Here is a 26,279-nt window from a genome sequence, read left to right on the forward strand (position 1 = left end):
GAGTGTCCGTTAAAAAGGATGAAACATTTTAAAGTAACTTTTACAACTTTTTTCTTTTTACAAAAGTAATACCTGTTACTAGTAGGACATTTAGAATATACTGATAAGCACAAAGAAAAACAAATCCCTCAAGAAGCAGCCTCCCAGAGATACCCATGTTTCCTATACAGCATTCCAAGCTTTCTTCTACACATAGATTTTTTTAAAAATAAATTTATTTATGTATTTATTTTTGGCTGCATTGGGTCTTCTTTGCTGTGCGCGGGCTTTCTCTAGTTGCGGCGAGCAGGGGCTACTCTTTGTTGCGGAGCGCGGGCTTCTCACTGCGGTGCCTTCTCTTGTTGTGGAGCACGGGCTCTAGGCACGTGGGCTTCAGTAGTTGCGGCACGTGGGCTCAGTAGTTGTGGCTCGCGGGCTCTAGAGCGCAGGCTCAGCAGTTGTGGCGCACAGGCTTAGTTGCTCCGCGGCATGTGGGATCTTCCCGGACCAGGGCTTGAACCCGTGTCCCCTGCATTGGCAGGTGGATTCTTAACCCCTGTGCCACCAGGGAAGTCCGCTACACATAGATTTATATATTTCTATTTCTACAAAAATGGGATCATGGTTTGGTAAACTGAATTTACCCTTATCCTGTGTGGGTTATACTGCATCACTAAATGTTATTCTACAATCTTACTTTTATAAGTCACACAGTGTTTTCTGAGGCGGATGCATCACTGCAAATTTAACAAATTCCTTATTCTTCTTCCTGAGGGCTGTACCAGGGTTGTGTTGCTGAAACTGCTCTGCCCGCAGGGAGCATCTCAGCACACACACCAACGTCCGCTTCCCGGGTCAGGATGCTATTACCACAGCACTAAGTCAGAGCGGGAGGGGGTCTGTCAGACACTCAGATTCTCAAGCTCAGCTGGCTTCAAAGTTGCCAACAGCCACAGAAGTGAGTCGTGCTAACTATCCTTGTTTTCCACTTGAGGGAACTCATGTGGGGAGCTTAAGCGACTTATTCCTGGCGGTACAGGTAGTTGGTGTCAGGGCCTGAACGAGATCTGGTCTCCTGACTCCAAACCCAGGTCTTCTCAGCGCCTCCCAGCTGCCTGCACCCTGCCCCCGACAGGCTCCGGGCTTAGGCCACTCGAGCATTCAGGGCTGATGGAAACGCAGGACCACAGCCCTGACATGGACCACGGAGAACCGTTCCAGGCCTCTGCACGGTCACCCCACGATGGACAGAAGCTGCTCTGGAAACCGCACACATCATTTCTGCGTGCTCAGAGGCATCAGCTCACCCCCACGTATACTACTCCAGAAAGCAGGGCACTGGGGAGCGCTGTCCTCTGCATTTTATAGGGAAGAAGAGCTAGGAAGGAGACAACACCAGAAAGCTTGGTGTGATGCTCCTTTAGTCAAAATCCTCCTGCCTGAGAGGCGGGGTTCTAACCAGCCGATACTCTATAAGCCCCAGGGCAGGGGGGGGCGGGGGACACCCCTTGACCTTCAGGTGCCTTCACCATTCCAGAAAAGAGGAAGTCAATCTCATGGGACCTCAGAGATTCAAAACAGTCAACAGAGCTTGCTCTTGGGAAATCCCAGCCCTGATCCACAGCCTCCCTGCTAAGCAGGATGCAGGGAAGACACGGTAGATCTGCCTCAGGCCGCACTGTGGACCCCGCTCAGAGCCTGTTTCCTTATCTGTAAGTCAAAATGCTAATACTCCCCTTATCAACCTTCAAGGAGCAATGAGAACGTTCCAGTAGAAGCCCTCTGGACACAGGCTTCTAAATAATTCTGTATTAGACTAACCTTTCATGTTCTTAAAAAGATGATGAATAATCCCTTTTTCCCCCATTAGGTAATAAGATGTAACCCCCAGGTTATTTGGACAGCTCACCTCTTAACACCTCATTTATGTGTAGACACGGTATCCATACCTAACACTGAAGAGCATTTCCTATGTGCTAGACTCTAAGTGTGGTACTGGCATTCTCTCATTCCACAGGTACCATTAGCGTCCATCCTTATTCTGTTCTCAAAAAAACAAAGACCCAGAGAGATTAAAAGACTTGACCAAGGTCAGGGTAAAAGGCCAAATCAGGGCCCGTCAGGACCTACTGACTTCAAAGTCTGTGTTTTTTTTAGGACAACACCACACTCCCCCTCCTCTTTCCAAATACCCTCTGCCTGGGGCCCATGACCTATGGCCTCTACTTCCCTATTCTCACCTCCTTGGACTCCACTGACTTCCATCTCTGCTGTCCATGTCGTGACCTGGGTCACAAGGTACTGCCCAGCACCAGAGGGTCAAGCTTTGTGCTCACAGCCCCAGGCATACCCTCCTTCCTGGTTCCCCTTCCCGGTCCTCAGGTTACTGGCTGCCCTTCTCAGCAGCTTCATTCCCACCAACTCCTCTCCAAGAACTGACTTCCACTGGTCACCCAACAACAGGTCAGAACTTTGCAGTCCCTTCACCCCCAGAAACCAGAATCCCTCGCATCCGCACAGGGCTCAAGGGGTGGATCGTTACCACGGGGCACAGCTGCTCCCAGGCCTGCTGGGTCTGCTGGCAGAAGGGGAAGAATCAGACCTGGCACCCTGCGAACTCACGCTGCCCCTTCTCCAGAGCACTCGTGGCTCCTCAGCCATCCTGCGGCTCATTCCCTCCGGGTACCCTAGCACACTCCGAATCTCTGCTGCCCCAGGTCCTCTGTTCCCTCTTAACTCACTTCTCCAGTCAGTATTTAGCCGAGGAACTGATTTGTACAGAGCATATCCCTGGTGCTGTGGCAGGTGTAAAATACTAGGATTTTCACGGACTCAATACCAACACCATTTCCCTACCTGGAATGCCCATCAGGCTAACTCCACCCCTGTCTATTAAGCTTGGCATTCCCAGAGACTGTTCCAGCAGCCTTTCTCCTCCCTCCCACCCCTCTGCCCCTGGCCGCACCCACGCCAGGAGAAAACTGCACCACAGCTACAGGTTCAGACTTTCTTTGAATAGTTCCATAAACCTTCTTTACTTTTTCACCCTTGTCCAGAAGTACCTCGGGGATTTGTTTGGGTCCCATGCCATCTTCACATCTCCCGATTCCTGGCCTCCTTCCCAACCATGCCAGGAAAGTATGCTCAGCAAACATCTCCACAATAACAAAACGTGAAGGGTAAAAATAAGCTTAAAAGATAAGAATAAAGTCGCAAGTATAGAGGAAAAGGGTTTGGCACATTTTTATCAGTGTTTTACTCAGAGCTTCAAGGGCTAGAATCAGAGAGTATGGTATCTCCACCATGAATTCCCTAGAAAGCAAAGAGATAAGAAAAAGGTCAAAATCACAGCATCCTACAGAGTTCCTCTCTAGGTGTCTGGTGACTTTATATTTAGTTACACTCTATTGGAAAGCTTTACTATGTATGTCATCAAAAGGAATAAAAACGTAAGGAGTAAATTCTTTACCACTACCAAAAAAATGTCCAAGCTAATTTGGTGCTAATTTGCGTTTAAAAACTCAGTCACCTACCACCATCCTCGAAGCCTCAAGCCAGAAACAAGAACCTCTAACCCTCAGTTTAATGTCGCTGAGCTAGAAGTGAAGCCACAGTGCCACTTAGAGACATCAGATGGCAGCATCCATCCAGAGAAAGAAACAATCCTGCTCTTGACCCCAAAAAAAAAAAAAAGAAAGAAAGAAAAAAACACAGTGGCCACCCCCACTTTCCACAGCAGGAAGTTTGAGGTTTCTACCACTGAAAATGAAGAAAGGGTAGTATTTCCAAAATTCCTGGGCTTCCAGACGGAGCCTGAAATATTTGGCTAACAGACTCTGACGATGTTTTTGTTAAGTCTTTTTTTTTTAAAATGTAAAGAACGCTTTTTACTTGGTTTGTGAAGCTGCAGCTTCCAAAACCTGCTGGATTTGCACAGTTGGTGAACCTGCCCACTTCCGGCTTCTTCCCACATGCGTTCTCTGGCCTTTCACCTTTAACTGGCCTGAATTCCACCCTGAAACACCTTTTATTTATTTATAGTGCGCCCAAATCTTAATTTTTAAAAGCAGAAGAGAAAGAAGGAAGGGAAACTGCCTTTATTAAATGCCTAATAGCACCAGCTTTCGCAAATTGTATCTAATTTAATCTTCAGAGCGACTTAATATAAACATATGGTCTTTTATTTCTGATGAGAAAACTGAGCCACTGAGAGGTTAGGTTGCCAAGGCTACACAACCAGGAAAGGCAGCCACGAGGGACTGAACTCATGTCTATCTGGTGTCAATGTCAAATACCATTATTCCAATAGGTGTGAGATCTCTCAAAATAAAACACTCAAGTTGCTTTTCATCTACATGGTATTTTTTTCCCCTATGTCAGTGAACCTCTACAGGAAAAAAAAAAAAAAAGCAAAAGCAAAACAAACAAACAAAAAACCAGCTCCCAATCCTGCAAGTCTCCTTGTGCGCTTTTTCTTTCCTTGAAAACCCATTCTCCACCTGCATCTTAGCCTCCCACCTACAAAATAAAGGTCAATGCTTTCCTCCAACCTTGTTCAACAGTCCAGGTCACTGTTAATCATTTAGCGGTTTGGGAAGACCTTTATACACAATATTGCCCTCTGAGAGGGTGCAGAGAGATAATGTAATCAATCCCAAAAGTTAAGGGAAATCTTAGCCAAATTTATACTGCAGATTGATAGCATGGAAGTGAAAAAACATGAATCTAGACTAAATGTAGGCTGGGCAGGATGGCCAGGTGTGTTGATCAGCATTACATTAGGAACATGGCTCAACAGATAACACCATCCCTCAAGTCCTTCGGGGATTCGGAAGTGAATTCAAGCACCTACAGAGGTCTGCCATGCAGGCAGGAAGAGGATCCAGAGTAATCTGGACTCTAGAGGGACTTTCCAGGACGGCCTGTTACTTTATACCTTAGCTCGAGGGTCCCAACCCCCTCCCAGCATGTTTCTACCAATGTAACCACCGCTTCCTTCACATCTTTCTTCCCTGATCTCTACTTTCAACTCACCCCCCTATTGGTTTCTTTCTTGGGAGCTATTGATGGTCCATAATAACCAGCCAGCCCCTAACTTGCCATATGGTTCTGGTACGGCAAAGAGAAATCAAGAAACATCTACTTCAGGGTAACAATAACAGTGTTTCAACACATAGTCAAATCCAGCTTTACAATGGTACATTCTCGACTTACGTAAGTCCTTGACCGAAACATAGACTCATGCTAAAAAAGACTTCCTGGCTGATGTACAGTTTTAAGATATCCCGAGTCCCCTTTGCTTCTCACCACACCACTGTCACCCACAGGGAGGGGCTGGCTACCCGAGAAGATGGATTTTGGTCCCTGTAAAAGGGGTTAGCCCTTTTCCAGGCTCAGCAAACATCTTCTGATGCGCTAATAGCCCTTAATGAGGACATCTGCACTCAGTTAAATAACTGGGACAGACAGAATAGGAAAACAAACCCTCTCTGTGGTTCTAAGTTGCAAATTGCCATTTGACATGTCACTGTTGCCGGACAATCCCAGGTGTCAGCACATCCATGTGTGTGCACGCGCGCATGTGCTCACGCTCAACGGGTGCTCTCTCCTACCTCCTGTGGCAACAGGCCATGACGTCACCGAGTAGCACTTCCAGGACACAGGTCATAAAGTCAAACTGATGCATTACACAACTAATGGGGTTTTTGGTGGTGGTGTTTTGTTTTTTTTTGTCGTTAAGGAGGGTGAAGTTTGGAGTAAGACTCCCATTTGCCGAAGCATGGGTGCTTTGCTGCCTCTCTAATGAACAATTTAGGGACCAAGGTGCCGGGCATTACTCCTCTTCCAAGAGTTTCAGGTTCTCCACTAACCCTCAGCTTTCTACTCTATGATCTCCCCTGGTAACCACTGCACAGAACATCGATTTGAGTTTTGGGTTCTTTGGCTAATATTTTGCATATCATTCTTAATCTTTTATCAGAAAGTTGCTAATGTTTTCTTTTTAATTTTATTTATTTACTTATGTCTGCATTGGGTCTTCGTTGCTGTGTGCGGGCTTCCTCTAGTTGTGGCACGTGGGCTTCTCATTGCAGTGGCTTCTCTTGTTGCGGAGCACGGGCTCTAGGCGCACGGGCTTCAGTAGTTGTGGCATGCGGGCTCAGTAGTTGTGGCGCACTGGCTTAGTGGTTCCACGGCACGTGGGATCTTCCTGGACCAGGGCTCGAATCCGTGTCCCCTGCATTGGCGGGCGGATTCTTAACCACTGCGCCACCAGGGAAGTCCCTAATATTTTCTTTTAAATCTGTAAAGTTTTAACTTAATTTCTTTTTTCAATGCAACATTCTAAGCTCATGCAAAGGTCAAACTGTTGCAGCACACCACATCTTTTATAACAGAATTCAGTGGAGAATAGGACAATTCATTTGTCCAAAACAATTCATTTTTCAGCAATTCTTGGCCAGGGACGATCTCTGTTGAGAGATGCCATGTGCATCCACAGCATATTGATGACTATATGCAAATACGTCTGTGGTCCTTGCCATCTGAACCTTGGCAGAAAGAGGTAAGTTGTCATACTCCACCATCACCGCCCAACTGCTGCCTGGTAGTTTCTTAAGCCTTATTTTCTTCTGGGGTGACTTCTTCAGAAAAAGTAAAAAAACAAATTCACTTCACTGAGCATATATTGACCGTTTCTTCCCAGAGGATTTTCCTCCCAGCCTGGCTTTGGACAGAAAAACCTCCAAGGGTAGCCAAGGGCCTGCACTAAAACATCTAGGTCTCTCAAGTTATACATCAGGTCCTGTTACACCATTTTTTAAATGTGTGGTATGCATTTTAGGTTTTCATGATATGAGCTTAAGATCACAGCACTGAGCATACTAGTAATTGATTCAATACCAAGATTTCTAAATCAGCTGTTCAGAGAATGACCATTTGGATTCTCAGGTCATTCTAACTGTTGTCTTCTTCTGAAGGTTTTTGGTTTTTTAAAAATATTTATTTATTTATTTATTTATTTGGCTGTGCCGGGTCTTAGTTGCAACACACAGGATCTTCGTTGCCACGTGCAGGATCTTTAGTTGTGGCATGTCTGAAGGTTTTAAAAAACTGGATTACACTGCCTCAATGTATAATAGTTTAGACTACCGGTAAAATTAAAATTAGACGATCAGGATTGGCAGGGATCTTAAAGGTTGCCCATCCCCCATTCGGGGCTGGATCCTCTCCACAGCATTTCCTATAACTGAGTGTCCAGCCTTCCCATCACTGAGTACTAGATGTAACAGAAAAATGGAAGGAGAAAATAAGGGCCCCAAATAGCCATGCTATTTTCATATCCCAGCAGATGGGCCACAGAAATAGGTCACCTGATCTGGTTACACTGAATTTTCTCCAGCAAATAACAAATGACCCTGATCAACAAATACTTTTGTTGGTCTGACTGCACAACAGCCATTCAATCAAGTAAAAGAGACCATTCTGTTTGCACTGCCAGCAGGGAAGGAAAGCATTTTCACAGTTCAGCCCAGAACTATACTTCCCCTTCCTTCACACCTAGCTCCCCATTTGCTTTCAAAACCACCAGTGCCCTTTATTCATTGCTCTGTCGTGCATACGCTACTCGGTATGAAACAAGACAATTCTTAGCACAGTACTGGGCACACAGGGCTCAGTCTGTAACTACTTCTATTAGTTCCGACGGACTGCGTCTCCCTTAGACGGCAAGCCCTTGCTTATCCCATCAAATTTATGATTTTGAAGAGATGCTATTCCCATAGGTGAGGAGAGCCCCAGATTTCAAAAATAATGTGTTGTAAGAAATAAGACCCGCTGCTCGCCCAAAAATGAAGAACAGTCATAGCATCTTAGTAGCGCTTCAGTGTTCAGACTCGGTTCTAAGATAGCAGTGTTTTCTTGAAAACAGGTAGAGAATGCTTTATAAGGAAGCAGGGATAAGTAAAAGCATGCCTACGAACGTGCCATGTGAGAGGGAGAGATGATCCAGCACTGTTTTCGTACATGCACGGGGCACGCATGCATGTGTATACATGTGGGTGCCTGCACTGTGGTTAAACCTGATTTGGCTGTACCAAAACTATGTGAGACGCAGGAGGCACGGAGATACATGACTGCTGACTCAGCATCCTACCCAGAGCCAGCAGGAAGGAGGGAGCCAGGAGCTGAGTATCTCCGCGAGAACAAGCCTCCGAGAACTGACAGTTCCCTCCAGCAGTTTGCAGGGTAAGCTTCCAACCTGAACGTTAACCGCCAGTGAATGCCTGAATGGCATTTGGGTTTACAGTCACTTTGATACACACATTCGAGGCTTCCTTTTTTTTCTGACCTCCTGGCAACTCAAGGAAACACGGAGGGACAATTTAATCCCAATTTTATAGCTCAGAAAACTGAGGTTCCTCCAGAAGGCCACTGATTTGCCCGAGCTAGCCAGCTGGGGTGCCTGCAGCTTTCCTGGCCCCTCCCTGGACTCGTTCTCTCTTCCCCTCAAGGGGAGACCCAGCAGCAGGACAGGGGCTCGGGCTGGAAGGGCTCCAGAGTTCCCAGCCCCAATGCCTTCACATTGCCTTGTCTGATCCTCACAATGAACGCTGTGAGGAAGAAAGCGTGAGTTTCATTGGGAAGAAGGGATCTATTAGAGGTACTTACAGTAATGAAAAGGGAAAGCTGGCAATAAAAGAACCACCCCCCAAAATATAAAACACAGAGGGGAGAATTTAAAACGCCTAACGGTCCAGGACCCATTAGTGTAAGGCCCTGAGTGGTGCACACGCCAGAAAAGCTCTGTGATCATGATGCCTGAGGTGCCAACCCCGAGATGCAAGAAGAGGGCCCCTTATGTTCTCCCCACTTTGAAGGCAGAGAAATGCAGGCTCTCTCTATTTTTTCATTGAAGTGGTTAAAGTAGAAAAACTATTCGGAACTCAACAGTCATTTGAATGAATAATCACATTCCCTGACTATGCTAAATAAACAGACAGTGGGGGGGCGGCAGTTGTAGGGAAGGTGAGAGCCACCTGGTGACTTTCCTGGCTGGAATCAATAGGTAATAAAAAGGCAGCAGCCCTCTACAGGGGTGGATAATCAGAGCACACAGGGCTGCAGGTGCCCAAGAAAGGAACCACCTGGTCCGGGGGCCGGGCCAGGAGTGGGAGATGCAAAATTATAGATGAGAAACTATGCACACGCAGACAGGATGGGCCAACTAGAGACACCAAACCAGAAAAGAGAAACAGGTACGGGAAGGGATCAAGGTGCCCAAAATACCCCTCCGGAATCCAAGTCTCATCTGGGAGCCACCGGTGCCAAACCAGCCAGTGGGAAATAAAAGTGTAATCTTGGCAGTTATAAGTCACGAGATAAGAAACACGTGCTGTTGGGATGACAGAACATTCTAGTGGCTGATAACATTTAAAAACCTGAAATAAGAGCTGGGTGCCAGAATTCATTCCAAGACCAGGATGGCTGACCAGCCAAGGGAATAGATGTGTCTAGCCAGAAGGGCGATAACAGGCCTCCACAGATCAACTTTTAATCCAACTTTTCCCTCCCTTCTGACTTCCCGGCTGACTGTACAGGCTTTCTGTCTCAGGATGGCAGTGGCTCCTCACGCTGTCACGCTATCACCTTCTCCCGGGAGATTGCTCTGATCTCCTGGGATTGGAGCATCTCCCCCAGTACCAACGGGAATGCTTCCCATCCCCCAGGAATGCTGTGGCTGAGGGGGAAAAAAAGGCTGGATACACCTGAGCAACTAAAACTGGCTCCTCGAAATGGAAACAGAACGTGCAAGAGAAGCTAACCCCGGGCACACTGCCGAGGACGCCTCTCCAGGGAAGGGGCTCGTGGCAGCCCATCACCTTGACCTGCGTGACTTTCGGCAACAAGCCACCACCTCGGAGCCTCAGTTTCCTGCCTCACCGTGAAAAATGAGAACAGTGCCCAGCATGTGAAAGGATCTCAACAGATGTGTTGCCTCCCCTGTTCCCCAATTTCAGACCAGCAGTAGACAGCTAAGTGACACGGTGGGCCACTCAGAGAGCTCAGGAGCCAGTGTCCCGCTGGCATCTGGAAACTGAGGTTGCAAAAGGATATTCAACCCGAACCAGTAATACAACTACTGACTCTAAAGGGAATCAAGAAGTTGACCACGGGTGAGCCGCTGATTAACTGAAATCCCAACAGAACTGATTTCGGCAAGACAGGGGAACCGAGAAATCCAGCATATTCCATTTAGAGGCCAGCTGGCCACGGTGAACCAACCCCAGGGCTCCCTGCTTCAAGAGCTCAACACCCAGCCGGCCGGCTCTGCCCTGTGGCCCAAAGCAGAGCCCACGTGACCCGGCCTCTCACCTCGCTCTCAGCACACAGGTCCCAACCCTGCCCTCCTCCTCCAGCTGAAATCTCCATCTTGGTACCCTTCCCAGGGCGGTTCAAGGCCCACTGCCAGGCCTCCCCGAGGCAGAGCGTGACCAGCCTCTGCGAGAACAACCCCCCAAATCTGACGCTTCAGTCCCGGGTTCCAGCGGTCCCAGATCTGGATCCACATTCACCCATGCAGACCTACACAGCACACGGGGCAGCACCGACTCACCAGAAACCCAGGGCAAGGGGAGCCGCAGAACCAAAACACCAGCGTTCTAAACAATCTGCGGGTACTCGACACACCTGCAGGCTCTTGCCCATGAACTGAACCGAAGAATGACGGAGCCTCAGCTTCAGACCCTGCCTTTAGAGAGCTTTAGGCCTCGCTGAGCTCCTCCTGCATCCCACACCCAGCACTTGTTTATTAAAGCACTTAATACGCTCCAGAGTGACATTCATAGATCTGTGCTGTATAATTAGTGTGAGGCCACACTTCGTATTCTAAAGACAGACGGAGAAGAATCACAGATGCGTTGAAGATGTCCAGCTAGGGAATGAAATGGGTTTCGAATTTACCATCCAGAGTCCACCACTTCTGTTCATCCATCCGGTGATTCCCCTCCGACACTCAGGCCAAAGTCCTCAGGGGGCCAGACAGAACTGACTATGGGGCTCAGCGGAGCCCTTCCCAACACCCACCCTTCCAGCCAAACCGTGTTGAAGCACGGGGGCCACACACTCGCACACCCTAAAGCCTGCCCCATTCTTAGAAAACAGTTGCTTCGTGTCTGAGCCCACCTCATGTATGCCCGGCCTACATTAAATCTAAGCTTGGAACTGACCTTGTAATGGGTCTTTATTAAGATTTAAAATTAATGTACCCTGTTACCTAGCAAGTCCCCTTTCTCAGGATCTACCCTAGAGAAACACTCACGTGTATGACAGAGAGGCATGTACGGCCATGTTTATTGTAACAGCATTTGTAACAGCAGAGGATTTGGAAATAACTTAAATGGCCATCAATTAGGCTAAATCAACCAACAGTTTAGCCTTGTGATTCTAAGGAAGGCTATGCAGGAGTTAAACAAAATCAGTAAGACCTATACATACTGACAGGAAGCCATCCCTGAGATGTAGTGGGGTGGAGGGGGCCAGCACACTACTACTGGTAGTGAGTGCACTTAGCTTCTTTTAAGTTCTTTAGGTATAAATGCAAGTATGTTAAGCATTTGGAGAATACCAACAAACTTGTAACAGTGGTTAACCTCTGGGGAAGGGCTGGGATTAGGAGTGGTTGTCAAGGAAGATTTTGTTTGCTCTGGAAGGTTTGCATTTTTTTTTCCCCCTACAGAGAATGTGTTCAAGTACTACTTGTGTAATGAAAATTTCATTTCACCATGTAATTTTTTAAAAAAAGAAAGAAACTGACCCTGCTCCGTACATTTCAGTCACGTGTTTGGGGGCAATTTCTACTCGAATCTCACACACGCTTCCCAGGAGGCTGAGCGCTCAGCAGTACAAAGCAGTGGGCTCTGCAACACAGATCTCGTTTCAATATTAGAAGCCCAACTCTGTGACTCTGTGGACCGTTCAATTTATACACTAGTTCAAGGAAGAGGCAAGAAAAAAGAGAAAGGCATGTCAGAGGACTTCTGGGTAATTCAAAGGGATGTCCAAGGAGCGATTTCAGTTCTTCTAGTTGAGCGTTCCAGCTCTCCACCACACACACACACACACACACACACACACACACACACACACAGACGCACATGCACACGCACACACGCACTTGCCAATAATGGCAGCCCTCGCCCAACCACACGTAATCCACACCAGGCCTAGCCGGCTGTGCCTCAGACTCTTCCATCCGGGAATCAGGACTTCTAACATAAAGTCAGATCCTGTGGGCTAATGAGAAGGAAGAATCTGACCACCACATTAGAAAAGCTCCAAAATATCATTTACTCCCCCAGGGCCACCTAACCACACAGAACGCTGATTTTTAAACACAGACACTCCTCCACCTCCACCTCTTCAAGACACTACGTGAAAAGTCCTTAGAAACACAAAATTCTAATATTAAGGACCTAGGGTAGGCAAAACTAACCTAGGGTGATAGAAAACAGAGCTGTGGTCCTTCCGATCGGGGGAAGATTCACTGGAAAAGGTCACATGGAACACTTCGGAGGTAATGGAAATGTTCTGTCTCGAAATGCATTTGTCAGAACTGATCAAACAGCACAATTCAGATCTGAGCATTCCACTGTATGCAAATTACACCTCAATTTAAAACAAACAAACAAACAAAAAAAACTACCCCAGTACAGTTTCTCTGCTAGCTGCAGCAGGACTGTGAGCTGTCCTATCAGACATCTGAAATCTCTGTTGTGCTATGTAAAGAGCACAAGTACCATGGCGACAGTCACCATAAAAATAGATAACAAGATTAAAATGGATAGAGGACACAGGAATTTAAGAACGGCGCACCAGGAGCAATTCGTTTTCGGCAGAAGAAAAATAGAGGACAGGGAGTTTTTCATTCCCCCTGCACTTTGAAAAACAACCATTGAGTGTGGTTGTTTTTACTAAAAGAGTTTTATGGCTTCCCAATACTCAAAGGACAAAAAAGGCTGAGAGCTGTTACTTCTTATCACGTTTTGCCTTAAAAAAAAAAAAAGTATGATACCCTAAGTTTTTCCCATACCCACTGTTCTGTGGCCCAGGGAGCCGATTCACAGCAATGCGACAAGCACAGATGATGTGCCATACACTGTGTGAGGTCCAAATGATACTGAGATAAAGGCGGCCTGGGCCCTTTATCAAGCGCACAAAGACTTCCAACTTTAGTTCCAATTACCAAGTTCTGCCTACATTTTTTACATACATCGAAAACTGACGCCCCCTAGGTGTGCACCCTGAAATTACTCCACGTGAAGAGAGCACTTCCTTGCCCAATACTGACTTCTTTCAAATGCCAAAATGTAGGCATGAATCACTTGGCGACAGAAATCTTGTGTTCTTCTCCAAAAGATGAGATAAACCTCTGTTCTCCTTGTGGAGTTTCTCTAAGAAATGTCTGCTAAGTGACAGCCCTTGCAGTGTCCCCAACAGCAAAAGAAGTAATCCAAAAATATCAGGAAGAAAATCTAAAATTTTTAAATAATCAGGGTGGATTCTAAATAAACCATATATTTAAGTAAAATTTAGGCAAAATTAAACTTCCACGTGTAAGCTACAAATAATAAAAATGCAAAAACAAAAAAAATTTTCATTCAAACCACAAATTTACTGTCGGACAGCAACTAAATATATGCATTCCTGGAAAATCCCACCCGAAAGTTTCTTTAAATCTGTCTCTTGTTCCCTCTGTCACTAAGCCTACAGAGCAATCACAAGGTTCAGACTCGTCCCTGATGTTGGGATGGTTTTTAACGTGCTACACCTGGTGATATAAATCTGCAGTGGAGAAAATGAAGGAGGAGATGGTCAAGGACATTCCCAGATCCTCCGCAGCCAAGCAGAGGACCCAGTAGTCAGTTAAAGGTCCCCATCTTGATTCATTCATTATACTGAATACAACCGGCCAATAAACACATTAGTCTTCCGTATGTCAATCTGTTTTATTTATTGTTATTTGCCATTTTCCACCCCACACCCACCTTCTTGCTTTTCCTAAAGACAAAATTCCGTTTTCAGCAGCCCTGGGGCCACAAACTGAGTCCTGACCCACCTTGGAATAGTTCTCTTCCTCCTTTCTAAAATAACCCCAGAAGATCTCTTGAAAATGTTAGGACCCACTTATTAACATTTTTTTAAAGAGCTTAAAATGATGATTTGACCCCAGCACTACACACTAGAGGTATATTCCATATTCCACATTATCTTTCAGCTTTGACAAGTCACACAATAACCCAAGAATTAGAAAGGACCTTGGAGGCCAGCCTAATTCCTGTTCTCTTCTACAGCACCCCTAATCCACAGCATTCAGCCCAACCTGAATACCTTCAATGATGGGGAGCTCACTACTCCACGGGCAGACATTTCCACTGTTGGTCAGGCTTGCCAGCTAGAAAATTCCTTTTCTGATGGAACTGAAATCTGCTCTCCCAGTCTTTAGGGTTAAAAGGAACCTTAAAGCTCATCACCTTCAGTGTAATCATTCAGTGGATAAGGAATCATGTAATGCAGTCATTCTACAGAAGAAGAATCTGAAGCTAGAGAGGATAAAGCAGTTGTTCCATCCATTGGCCATACTCCAACACCAGAGCAGAAATGAACAAGTCGACTCTTTCCTATACCTCATAACCACGAAAATATTTGAAAAGTGCTATTGTGTACCCACCCCATGAATGTACTCCGGTCATTCCTGATCCCACAGCATCCTAGTCTCCTTCCTGTGGGTGAAGCCTTGTTTGTTCATGTTTCTTTTAAATCATGGCCCCCGCAGTGGTCCGAATGTCACATGACCAGCAGAGGTCATTAAAACTAGACCCTGTGATTGGATTGATGAATTTCTGATCCAGTTATGAATGGGATTCAATTTCTAAAAAGCTTCATCCCACTCAGGGCTCACATTTAACTCATGAACAGAACAATCTCAAAACTTTTTTCCCACATGATCTGCCCCCTCCTCGGCACCTGGAGGACCACCAGGGTTACACTGTGCTTGTCTGTTTACCTGTCAGTCTCCCCCTTTCAATCAGATCATCAACTTCAGGTCAGGGACTGAGTCTTCTTTTTTTGACTCCAGTACCCAGTCAGTGCTTGACACACGCAGGTAAATACTCAAGATTAGTCACTAAATGAATCATCTACCTTTACCCATCCTGTCCTTGAACGATAAAATGTTTTTAAAATAGCAGTGTTCAAGAGAATGAAGAGACAAACCACAGGCTGGGAGAAAATATTTGCAAAAGACACATCTGATAAAGGACTGTTATCCCTAATATACAAAGAACTCTTAAAACTCAACAATAAGAAAACAAACAACTCAATTTTAAAAAGGGAGCCAAAGACCTTAACAGATACCTCACCAAAGAAGACATACAGATAACAAAAAAAGCACATAAGATGTCATCACAAATCATTAGGGAAATGCAAATTAAAATGAGATACCACTACACACTTAAGAGAATGGCCAAAATCCAGATAACTGACAACACCAAATGCTAGTGAGGATATAGAGCAACAGGAACTCTCATTCTTTGCTGGTAGGAATGCAAAATGGTGCAGGCACTATGGAAGACAGTTTGGTGCTTTCTTACAAAACTAAACACACTCTTACCATATGACCCAGCAACTGCCCTCCTTGGTATTTATCCAAAGGAGTTGCAAATTTATGTCCACACTAAAACCTGCATACGGGTGTCTATAGCAGCTTCATTCATAATGATTGCCAAAACTTGGAAGCAACCAGGACGTCCTTCAGTAGCTGAATGGATAAATACACTGTGGGACATCCAGATAATGGAATATTATTCAGTGCTAAAAAGAAATGAGTTATCAAGCCACGAAAAGACATGGAGGAAGATTAGATGCATATTACCCAGTGACAGAAGCCAATCTGAAAAGACTATATACTGTATGATTCCAACTGTATAACATTCTAGAAAAAGCAAAACTGTGGAGGCAGTAAAAGGATTACTGGTTACCAAAGGTTGTGGGGAGGGAGGGATGAATAGGCAGAGCACAGAGGATTTTAGGGACATGAAAGTACTCTATATGATACTATAATGGTGGGTACATTTGTCCAAACTCAGAAGGTACAGCACCAAGAGTGAACCCTAATGTCACCCATGGACTTTGGGTGATTATGACGGTGTAGGTTCATCAGTTACAACAAATGTACCATCTGGTAGGGGATGTTGATGGTAGGGGGATGTGCATGTGAAGGGGGCAGGGGGTATGTGGGAACTCTCTGCACCTTCCTCTCAGTTTTGCTGTAAACATAAAACTGGTCTAAAAAATAAAGTATATTTTAAAAAATATACTTACATATATGGTAGTGTTTTTTCCACTGTGATATACATACACACTACAAAAAATACAAATAGTAAATTTAAAATGTAAAAAAAGAAAGTCACTCAACTCATCCATTTAGAAGTAACCAATATTAGTATTTTGGTATTAGAATTTTTAGTATATTTCCTTCCAGTCATTTTCTATGCACTTTGTTTCTTTAAGATTTGAAATCATATTGTAGATGCACCTTAACTTTTAGCAGAAACATCTGTCCATGTTATTTTAAAATTATTCCTAAACATTATTTTTAATGGCCATAATATTCCACTATTACGGAATATTAGTGGAATCACTTTCGGATTACTTCCAGCCCAGTCGCACCATTGGATATTTAGGTTGTTTCCAATTTTCCATTATAGTTTAAGAAAAAAAGGAAAAAAAAAAACCTCTAAATAATCTCTGTGCACAAAGCATCATCTACATTTTGGATGTGGTCTCCAGAAGTGGAATTATCTTACCAGAATGTATGAACATTACAATTCAAATTTTAAAAACTAAATCAGACTTTACATTTATCCCTTACTGAATTTCTTTTTTAAATTTGGGCCCTTATTCTGGATATCTCTGAACCTTGGTTTATCTACTAAATAAGCAATTCCTCCCACCTCTACGCCATCAACAAAGCTGACAAACATACCTTCTGTATCTTGATCCATGGCACTGGAATAAATGTTGAACAGCTCAAGGCCAAGAATAGAACCCTATGGCACTCATTTTCAGACCCCTTTCCAGGCTGACTCGGTGCCACTAATTAACAGTTTTTGCATATGACAATCAAATTAAAATAATAACACCATCCAGCCCACATTCTACCACTTATTTAATATGGACCTTCATATCTTCAGAAATTGTTAAGTACTTTACTAAAGACAAAGTGTACTATAGCTGCTGCACCATTTCTCTGATATAGTAACCATCATATAAAACAGGAAATGGGTTTAATTTGATACGATCTGGCTGACTTCTGATTATCCCTGCATCCTAAGGGCACACTTTTTCAAGCAATTAAGCAAAAGCATTTCAGTTTCTACGTTTTTTTCCCCAAAACCTGTATTTTAAAATAATCAGATTGCGTACCTGTATAAAGCAGGGTGGCTCTTATTCAGTCCCTGTCACCTGTGGCTCCCCCAGGGAAGGGCTCTGAATCACAGGTGGTTATGGACCCCCAGGGTAAACCAAACTGTCTCCAGACCACAGAGATCTGAACTTATTCATTTCAGCTGGTCCCAAATCAGCCTAGATTTCCAGGAGTCATTTGCATTCACACCTTGAACCAATTATTCCGTGGTCATTACGAATCCTGGCTTCTCAATCTCTGGATCCTGGAGGCCTACCCCCGGGCCCATCCTAGGAAGAAGGAAATAAGAAGTGACACAGCCCCTCTCCTTGCCGTTCCTTTATTACTGACTCACAGAACTAAAGCTCCTGAGAATCTAATGTCTTGCGGCACTTGGCGGCCATGACTCACATCTCACCAAGTTATTACCCCGACATCGTTCTCAGAGGATACGTGCCAGGAGCCACCAGCTAACCAGGTCAGCCTGAAGTGGAAAATGGCAAGGCCTGAGAGATCTTGGGGTCGCTAGAAATTGGCTTCACCATAGAGAATACAGCCCAAAGCCGTCTCTAATTAGTACCATTCCAGTCATCAGAAAAATATTTCACAGTGCCAGCCGGCAGCAACTCAGAAAGCGCTGCTCACCTGCCCAAAACAAATCATTTGCACACAAGGTTCTCAGATTCCATGTCACGCTCCTACCCGAATCCCTGCGGTGGCCACCCAGAGCCAGGGACGCGATCCCAAAGTCCCTACTTGGCCTTCGAGTCTCTTGAAAACTCAGGTCACAAACCCAAAGGCCTGCAGGGCTGAGCAGAGAATTGACTTCGACTGGATTGAGGCAACAGAGAGAATGGGAACTGGGACGGCTGGGAGCCCCGGGCCATCTCCCGCCCACAGGGGGCAGCCGCCACTCAGCTGCACAGACCTGCCTGCTCTCTTTACCAGAGTCCCAACTCCAGAGGTTTTCTGGATTGCTCCTAATTTTTGAAAACCTTTGCGTGGTCCCAATGACAACTCATCTGAAGGTTGAACACAGTCTTCGGGCCTCCCGTTTACAACCCTTCCACTACCCTTTGATCCTAACCGACCTTTCCAGCCTGACTGCTCCCTCCTCTCACAAGGACCTCTGTTCTTCACTCTTCCGCACACTATGTACACCCCTAACTCCAAGCTGTGGCCCGTGATCCACACCCCACCTGTGCGGCACCATGAGACACCCCAAAGGGTTTATCCCAGACTTCCTTCCCTATTCCGGCAAGTTTCTCCAAGCCAAACAAGCATGGCCCCTTCTCCTGAGCCCTATGGCTACTTATTTTTCATCTTGGCATTTCGTCATCTTGCCTTGCTCCTTAATCACAGGTGGATCCTATCTTTCCATGGAGCCTGTAAACTTTCAATCCCTTCCTCATGCTTCCTTCCACCTCCAGCACAAATAAGGGTAGCTCTGCCCAGGCGCAGCTTACTAAATACTTCCTAGATATGAAAATGCTCTATAGCTGTTTTCCCAACTGTGAGTGATGATCCATTACAGACTGGTTACATCGACTTAGTGGGAAACAATAAGCATTTTTAAATGAAAAATAATGGAATAGAAAATAAAAGTACCAGAGGAGATTGCACCAAGCAAAAGAGGTAGTACTCATGAACTTAAATTAGATTTTTACATACATGATTGAGTATACTAGGTCATGATACAAAGTTTATTTCCTAATGTAGGTCATGGTCGAAAGTGTAGAAAACACTGCTAACGAGATTAGCTCCACCAGTGCTCCACGCAACTTTGCTTTTTTTTTTGACAGTCACATATTCCCTAAAAAGAAAAAACTATCTGATGGCTACCTCTCCCCACACGAGTCAGCTTCCCCTGCTGGTTCACTGGTCCTGCAGAGAAACAGGGAGGCTAAGTAACTGCAATTACATTCTCACTCATTCTGCAACTTTTTGCAATCACCCTTCAAATTCACCAGCCCTCGGATGCTGCAAGTTGAGGCTTAGGGAATTTGTTCAGCAAATCACCCTAAGTCACCCTTGCAACAGGAAAGCAGAACTCAGAGCTCAGGAGAAGCCCCAGCTCCCCTCTGCGGGCTGGTCGCTGGCTTCCTGAGAACTGGCAAGGGCTCTGGTTAGGAGGGACCTGGCCCAGGGAAAGGCACTATCTCTAGGCCCACAATCTTCTCCTTCTTCTTTTAGATCATCTTGCTGCCCCCTCATCTTGTTGCTTCCCCCATGCACATCTACAAGGGGACAACAGGACTAGACTGGAGGTCTCAGTGGAGAGCAAAATTCAACGTATTTCAAAGCCCAGCAATGTATGTGCTTATTGAATTCCATTCTACTTCCCTCCAATCTCCAATCCCACCCTCCTGGTTAGCAGAAGAAGTGGCCCATCCTCCTTGGAGCCTCATTTCCTCCGAGTTACTTTGCCAAATTCATGTTCAGGACCAGGTGGTATCTTCTGAATGGCAAGACAGAACAGAACCTTCCAACTCAGACCCCCAGTCCCCCTCAACAGCATCCTCTACTGCCCCCCACCCCATGACCAAGAAGACACTCCTCGGAGTGCCTTCCCTCCCCGGCTTTGGCAGCCTTTTCCACCCTACACACCCTGGTTTCCCACCAACCTCAGAGCCACAGCTGCTAGCAGGACACCTATGTTTCGACGTCTTGGCAAACACAAGACACTTCCCTGCAGCCTGAGTGTCAATTACTTCTCTCCAAAACACACATTTCCGATTTCTCAAGTTACCAACTACAGCAGCTCCAAGGCCCTGGCGTGTAATCAATTTCCACAAAGAATTAATTTCCATTCATCTCCTTCCTTCACCCTGCCCCTGTCAACAGATTATTTCAACAGTAATGCTTCTAAAATCCACCCTGTTTTCCATTTCCAGTTATCCCAGTCCAAGCCCTGGGCACTCCACAACTGTAACAGCCTACTGATTTGTCTCCTAACATTACTTTTAAAAATCTTTCCAAATACCCTTTCGTTACATCAGTCTCTGGCTCAGAAACCTTTACTATCTCCCCAGTACACACAGGGTAAAATGCAATCCCCCAGTCTGGCTTTCTAGGACGTTCACAACCTCAACCATTGTTCGTCTCTATCTTTATCTCCTACTGTTCAGGAAACATCCCCCGGTCTGGCCAAGGCCATCTCCTTGTCTCTCAAGAAAAGTCATGTTCATTTGCACCTCATGGCCCATCTCAAAGGTCTCACGCTCCAGAAATACAGTTCTGGTGATTCCTACCCTATTCCTTCTCTGAACGCCAACAGCACCTATTCTACACCTCACAGTTTGCCAGGTCATTGTGCCCTATCTTGAGGTCTTATTTCCCATGCTCTAGTCTTTCTGTCCCCCCGCCCCCCGAGGTTATAAACCCTGGAGGGAATCATCTCATGTATCTTTTGCATTCTCCTCACTAAGATAACTGTTTGAACCTCTTCTACTCCGTAGTCCCTTTCTGACCTCTCACATCCGTTACTTCTTTCTCCCTTGCCTTTGGCCTTTGCCGGTTATCCTTCACATGCATAACTTATTTCCTAACTTAGGACTCTAAGTCCATTCCCCAACTCTGACCTTGCCTTTGATAGTCCCCCTGTCCCCCAGCATTTGCAGTCACTTACGCAGTCTGCGCACATTAATTTGAACTTGAGCTCTCAAATCACTTCTACCTGGTCAGTAGGCTTTCTGAGGCTTTAGATTTCTTGAGTGTCTTTTATCTCCCAGAGAACCTGGCATGGTGCTGAGAACGCAGCAGCCCCCCAGAGGTACCTGTGGAGTTGAACTTAATTGCTATGTTTCCTGGTGTTTCAAGTTCCCTGAGACCCAGAACCTCTGTTTACACAACATCTTAGGAGGGTGTCAAAAAGACCTTCAATACCTGTTGATCACTCACTTCCAGGCAAAATGCACCAAATACACTTTTCCAGAAAAGGGGGTGTAAAGAACGGACCGGTGGCCTGTAGGTAACCCCTGCACCTGGCCGCCTGGCATCAGGAGAACGCCGGCCTGCGAGAAGCGCTCCAAAGCCACCGAACATTGGCCCAGGCTGCCTGCAATCAAGGGGGCAGCGGGACCCCCCTCGCCGCCTGGCAGCTGGCCTTCTTTAGGTTACTGCGTCCGTCCCAAAGTGAAGGCGCTGAGCCCTGAATTCCCAGGCAGGAAAGAAAATGCTGCCTTTGAAATTGCACATGACAAACTCCCCGTCCAGGCCCCCACCCGGGCACCCCACATGCCCACAGTGCCAGTGCTGAGAAGGGTCAGGGGCCGCCGGCGAGGAGAGGCAGGGTGAAGGCGCGCAGAAGGAAGCGGGGGTGGACAGAAGGGCAGAAGGGGACCGGGAGGGTGGGGGCCAGCCCCCGAGGTGGAGGGTGTGTCGCGCCGCGCGTCCCGGAGCGCGGCACTCGCCCGCCCGGCCGCCCGGCGGAGCGGGCAGGAACGCGCGGGGCGCCGGGAGAACTGGGCCGGCGGCCCGGCCGGAAAGGGTCAGGGAGGGGGCAGGTCACCCTCCGGCGGAGAGGCGACTCCCGGCCGGCGCTCAAAGTTGGGGAGGGGATTCCTCGGCGAGCGCCGGCGGCGGGCGAGATAAACAAGGCGGCGCACGGGAGGGCGGGCGGCCACCCTCTCCCGGCCGGCGCGGCCACTGCCGCAGCGCCCCCGCGCCCCGACCGGCCGCTGCCCCGGCGGCGCCCGCCTCCCTGGCCCTCCTGTCGCCTGCCCGGCCCCCGCGGGCGTGCGGAGCGTGGGAAGTTCCCGGGCCACCCCCGTCCCCGGGCTGCAGCGCCGCGAGGTCCCCGCGCAGCTCACCTCGCCCCGCCACGAGCGGTGGCGCGGGCCGGGCAGCTCCCGCTCGGACAGCTCGGCTCGGCTCGGGGCTGCGGCTGCCGCGGCCCCCGCCCACCCGGCGCGGCCCACCGCCCGGCTCCGCTCCGGCCGCCCGCCCGCCCGCCGAGGCTCCGTTCGCGCCCACCTGGCCGGCCTGCCCTCCCTCTCCGGGACACTGCGCTCACGTACGCGGCCGCGGCCACAACCCGGCCCGGATTCCCCGCCCGGGAAGGGAGCGGAGGCGCGCGCCAGCCAGCGAGCGCCGGGGCGAGGCGGGGGACACATCCCCTCGCCGCCCTCCCTCCGTTGCCGCCCCCCCGCCCTCCGCCCCCCTCCCCCCGCCCCCCTCCCCCGGCTCCGCGCGCGCACGCCGCCTGCGCGCGCCTCGCCGGCCACGCGCACCCGCGCCCCCCGCCCCAACACCCCCCCAGCGCGCGCCCGGCGTACACACCCCCGGCCGCTCGTAGACAGTGGGCGCTCAATAAGTGCCCGAGCGACTCCTCGCGCACATGCGCACTTGAACCTGACCGAGTGGTGAAGTCCCCGCCCCCACCCCCAAATCGGACCCGGCGGCTGCAGCCCCGAACCAAACTTGAGTCTTAGCCTGTTTTCACTGAACCGGCAACCGAGCCAAAGTTTCTTGCTGTTGTTTTTCCAGGCCGGGCTCTGGGACAGGCTTCTCCGAGAGAGGCCGAGCTCGCCCCAAGGCGGGAAATGCCGCCAGCGGGCTCCGGGCGCCTCCGACGGGCGCTTGGCGGGGGCGATCGAGACCCAGGCCGCGCCGCCCCGACCCGCCGAGCGTGAGCGAAAGGCGAGAGGGAGGGAACGCTGGAACCAACCTTTCCATCTTCCTTTGCTTTAATGTTGTCTTCTCCATTTTATGACATTTTACTCGGTCTCACTCGTTTGTAGTTGTAAAGTGAGGCGTTATTTGCTGTTTCTGGAATTAACTTGAGAGAAAGTTAACTATTAGCCTTCAGCCCTTATGTAAACAATACCAGTTGCTTTTGGCACCGTTAGGCTCTGGCTTTTGTATAATTTGTAACAAGGAGAATTGAAGCTGATCCATTGTGTTGCTCTGTGTTTTTCAGAGATAAGACCAGAGCCACAACGGTAGTGAGGAGCCCCAGTACCTATATGTGTGAGCATATAGAGTCATATTCAAATAAGTTTAATGGATAAAAGAAATAAATCCCCTCCCCCCAGAAGTTTAAAAATATTTTTGGACATACTTGTTGAGTTTGCAGTCAGTTCACCTTCAATTTGAGGTATGCTGTTTTTCCTGCAGAGAGGCAGTGGGGAGTGTGTAGGAAAGGACTAAAGGCTTTGCAGTCAGACAAGCCTGGTTTGCAATCCTGATTTTACTGCTGAACTAGTTTTATGATCTTCAGCAGGTTCTTTTATGTCTCTGAACCTCAGTTTCTTTATCTGTAAGATGAAATAAAAAACATAGGTATAGTGCCTAGCTCACACCAAATAAACACTAGATATTATTTCCCTTCCCCCACGTCCACCATTTGTTACAAAAGAAAAAAATCTAAAAAAAAAAAAAATTCCTATAGGACATTAGTTTTCAACTGGGGGTGATTTTGCCCCCAGGAGACATTTGGCAATGTCTGGAGACATTTTTAATTGTCACAACTTGGGGTAGTGGTGCTCCTAGCATCTAATAGGTATAGGCCAACGATGCTGCTAAACATCCGGCAATGCAGAGGACAGCCCCATACAACAAAGAATTACCTGGTCTGAATTGTCAATAGTGACATCGTTGAGAAATCCTGCTATAGGCTAATTCTGCCATCGAATAATTCACCAAAGACTGGTTCTACCTTTTAATTCTCATCCTCAAGGAAACGTTCTTGTTTTGCATTCAAGAGCACAAGAATGAAAGCATTTGGGGGACCACAGCAATTATATTAATATGCAAAGCCTGCCCTTAACATGAAAATGCAGATTCGAATGTTACATTTTATTATTAAAGGAATATTTTACTTAATTAACAACCAATGTATGTGCCCTAATTATTAAGGTATCTTATGATATATTATGTATTACTACAAGTCACAAATAGCTTTTGGTTCTGTTTCTCTTTTTCCTCAAACAGTGGGTGTTTACTCACTTCTGCAGATTCAGCTCTCTGCTAAGTCCCTCACCTATCCTGAAGTTTATAACATAGTCCCTGCCCCCAAGGAACATCCAGCCTAGTTGGAAGTAGATGAATGCACATGCAACAATTAAGGAACAATACAAGATAGCATATAATTAAGCTTTAATTGCAGCACCCAGACTAAGGTGGCACAGAGGCAAGGGAAATGAGTTCCAGCAACAACACCCGGTGCCGCCTGGCCGAGGTGTTCTGTAAATGTTTGTTGAATGAAATGAAATAGCGAAAGCTTTTGACATGAGATAGGACTCCAGCTAGTATATAAATTCCATTCCAGGATTTAAACTGCTAGACTTTGTAAATGTATGTTGGTGCCTGGCTGTGAGTTTATTTTTCTTAAAACATCCAGTTCAAACTTGTAACCCAACCCATATATTTCCTAAAATGATCAAACTTTAATAAAATGGAAACAATCATTCGTTTGACAACTATGTGAGTGCCTGCTGTGTGCAGCGTGAACCAAAGAGTTTCTAAATTTGAACAGAACCCAGAGCTTGTTCTGTCTGAGACAGGCCATCAAAAGGCACGTGCTCTCTTACAGCATATATTGAATGAATATCCCCTTTGACTGCAGGTATGTACTTGTCAGTATGCATTCCAGAGTTTTGCACATTAACACAGACTGAGAACTTTCCCTCACAAACATCCATTCCCAAACACACACCCAGCTCTCAGAACCTTCACAGGGACTCCGGGCCCTGTCCTAAACACATACTGCACAGCACACGGGACATAAAGCAGGAGGTGCTTAGAAAACTCTAACTGGTTGGTTTCCAATCTTGGCTCCAGCCCCACCCCCCAGAGTAGAGCTCGTCCTCCCTGGAGGCTGTCCCATCCTAGAACTGCCCCTTACCGTGGCCCCCTATTAAAATGTAGACATCTGGTACCTCCTTTCCATCAAAGTCATTAGCTTCTCAGAGAGCATCTCCCGTTAAGCTGGGGTTCAGCAAAGCAGACCCAGGCCTCGTCTCATGTTATATGGACACATTTAGAGGAGATTTTCAGGGCACTGTGAGTCTGAAATTGCCACAATCTCCCATCCCCTGATGTAACTCTTTCCAGGCTTGCCTCCCTCCAATCCATGCTTTACACCAGCCTCTTTCCTCTGCTTCAAACTCCTCCAAGGCTTCCTGTAGCTTTTATAATAAAGTCCCAGCATTGCTCATTAAGATCCTTCATGGTGGGGCTCTTAATTAGTTCTCCAGCCACTACTTGCGGCTCTCCGCCTCCAGCCCCTTCACTCTGCACTCCACACATGCTAAACTGAACTTCCGTCCTTTGCCTGAACAGACGTTTTCGTTGCTTGACCCATGCTCTTCTCTCCGCCCTGAACACCCTCCGCCCCCTCTCTCATGTCTTTATCTGGCTATCCCTACCCAGCCTTCAGAGTCAGCTTAGATAGCACTTTCTCTGGCCTCCAAGGCTGGATTAGGTGCCTCTCCTTTAAGTCCAGTAGGACCTATACTCACTCCCCTGCCCAGTGCATTGTACCGAAATCTCCCTTCCCTTGTCCTAATTTCCCACAACACTGAACATCCTAGTAGGACAAAGAGTGTGTCTTGTCTCCATGGAATACCCAACATTTGGCAGAGTGCTGGGCGTGGGGTAGGCACTTGATAAACACTGGTGAGTAATGAATTGCTGGTTGAAACCTGGGGAGTGACTAGAGCTTTTCCATCCATGGTCCAGGCAATCCCTAGTTGGAAGCGTGCCTCAGATGCTCAGAAGATGTCAGGGCTGGTGAAGACTTTCTAACCACTTATTTAGAACAGGACGCAGCCTATGGAATGAACTGAGTTTTCAGGTTCCACCAGAGCCTCACTTTATACCTAACCTGGCTTCTTGA

General features: G+C 47.2%; 1 protein-coding gene across 4 annotated transcripts in view; it reads right to left on the reverse strand.

The window, feature by feature from the left end:
• Positions 1–23,162, reverse strand: part of ZNF395 (zinc finger protein 395) — a 39,670-nt gene extending 16,508 nt beyond the window's left edge. Inside the window, exons 1-2 of one of the 4 annotated variants that reach the window (XM_061200738.1) lie at positions 17,461–17,607; positions 16,357–16,396 (exon numbers count right to left, since the gene is read on the reverse strand). In XM_061200738.1, coding sequence (XP_061056721.1) covers positions 16,357–16,391 — 35 coding nt within the window. In that variant the 5' untranslated portion in view covers positions 16,392–16,396; positions 17,461–17,607. Of the gene's footprint in view, positions 1–16,356; positions 16,397–17,460; positions 17,608–22,251; positions 22,359–22,414; positions 22,487–23,108 lie in introns of those variants that run through there. The other 3 variants (XM_061200737.1, XM_061200739.1, XM_061200740.1) reach the window with 3 other exon arrangements.
• Between the last annotated feature and the right edge of the window lie 3,117 nt (positions 23,163–26,279).

This window comes from Eubalaena glacialis, chromosome 9 (genome assembly GCF_028564815.1).
Source record: "Eubalaena glacialis isolate mEubGla1 chromosome 9, mEubGla1.1.hap2.+ XY, whole genome shotgun sequence".
Taxonomy (NCBI): Eukaryota; Metazoa; Chordata; class Mammalia; order Artiodactyla; family Balaenidae; genus Eubalaena; species Eubalaena glacialis.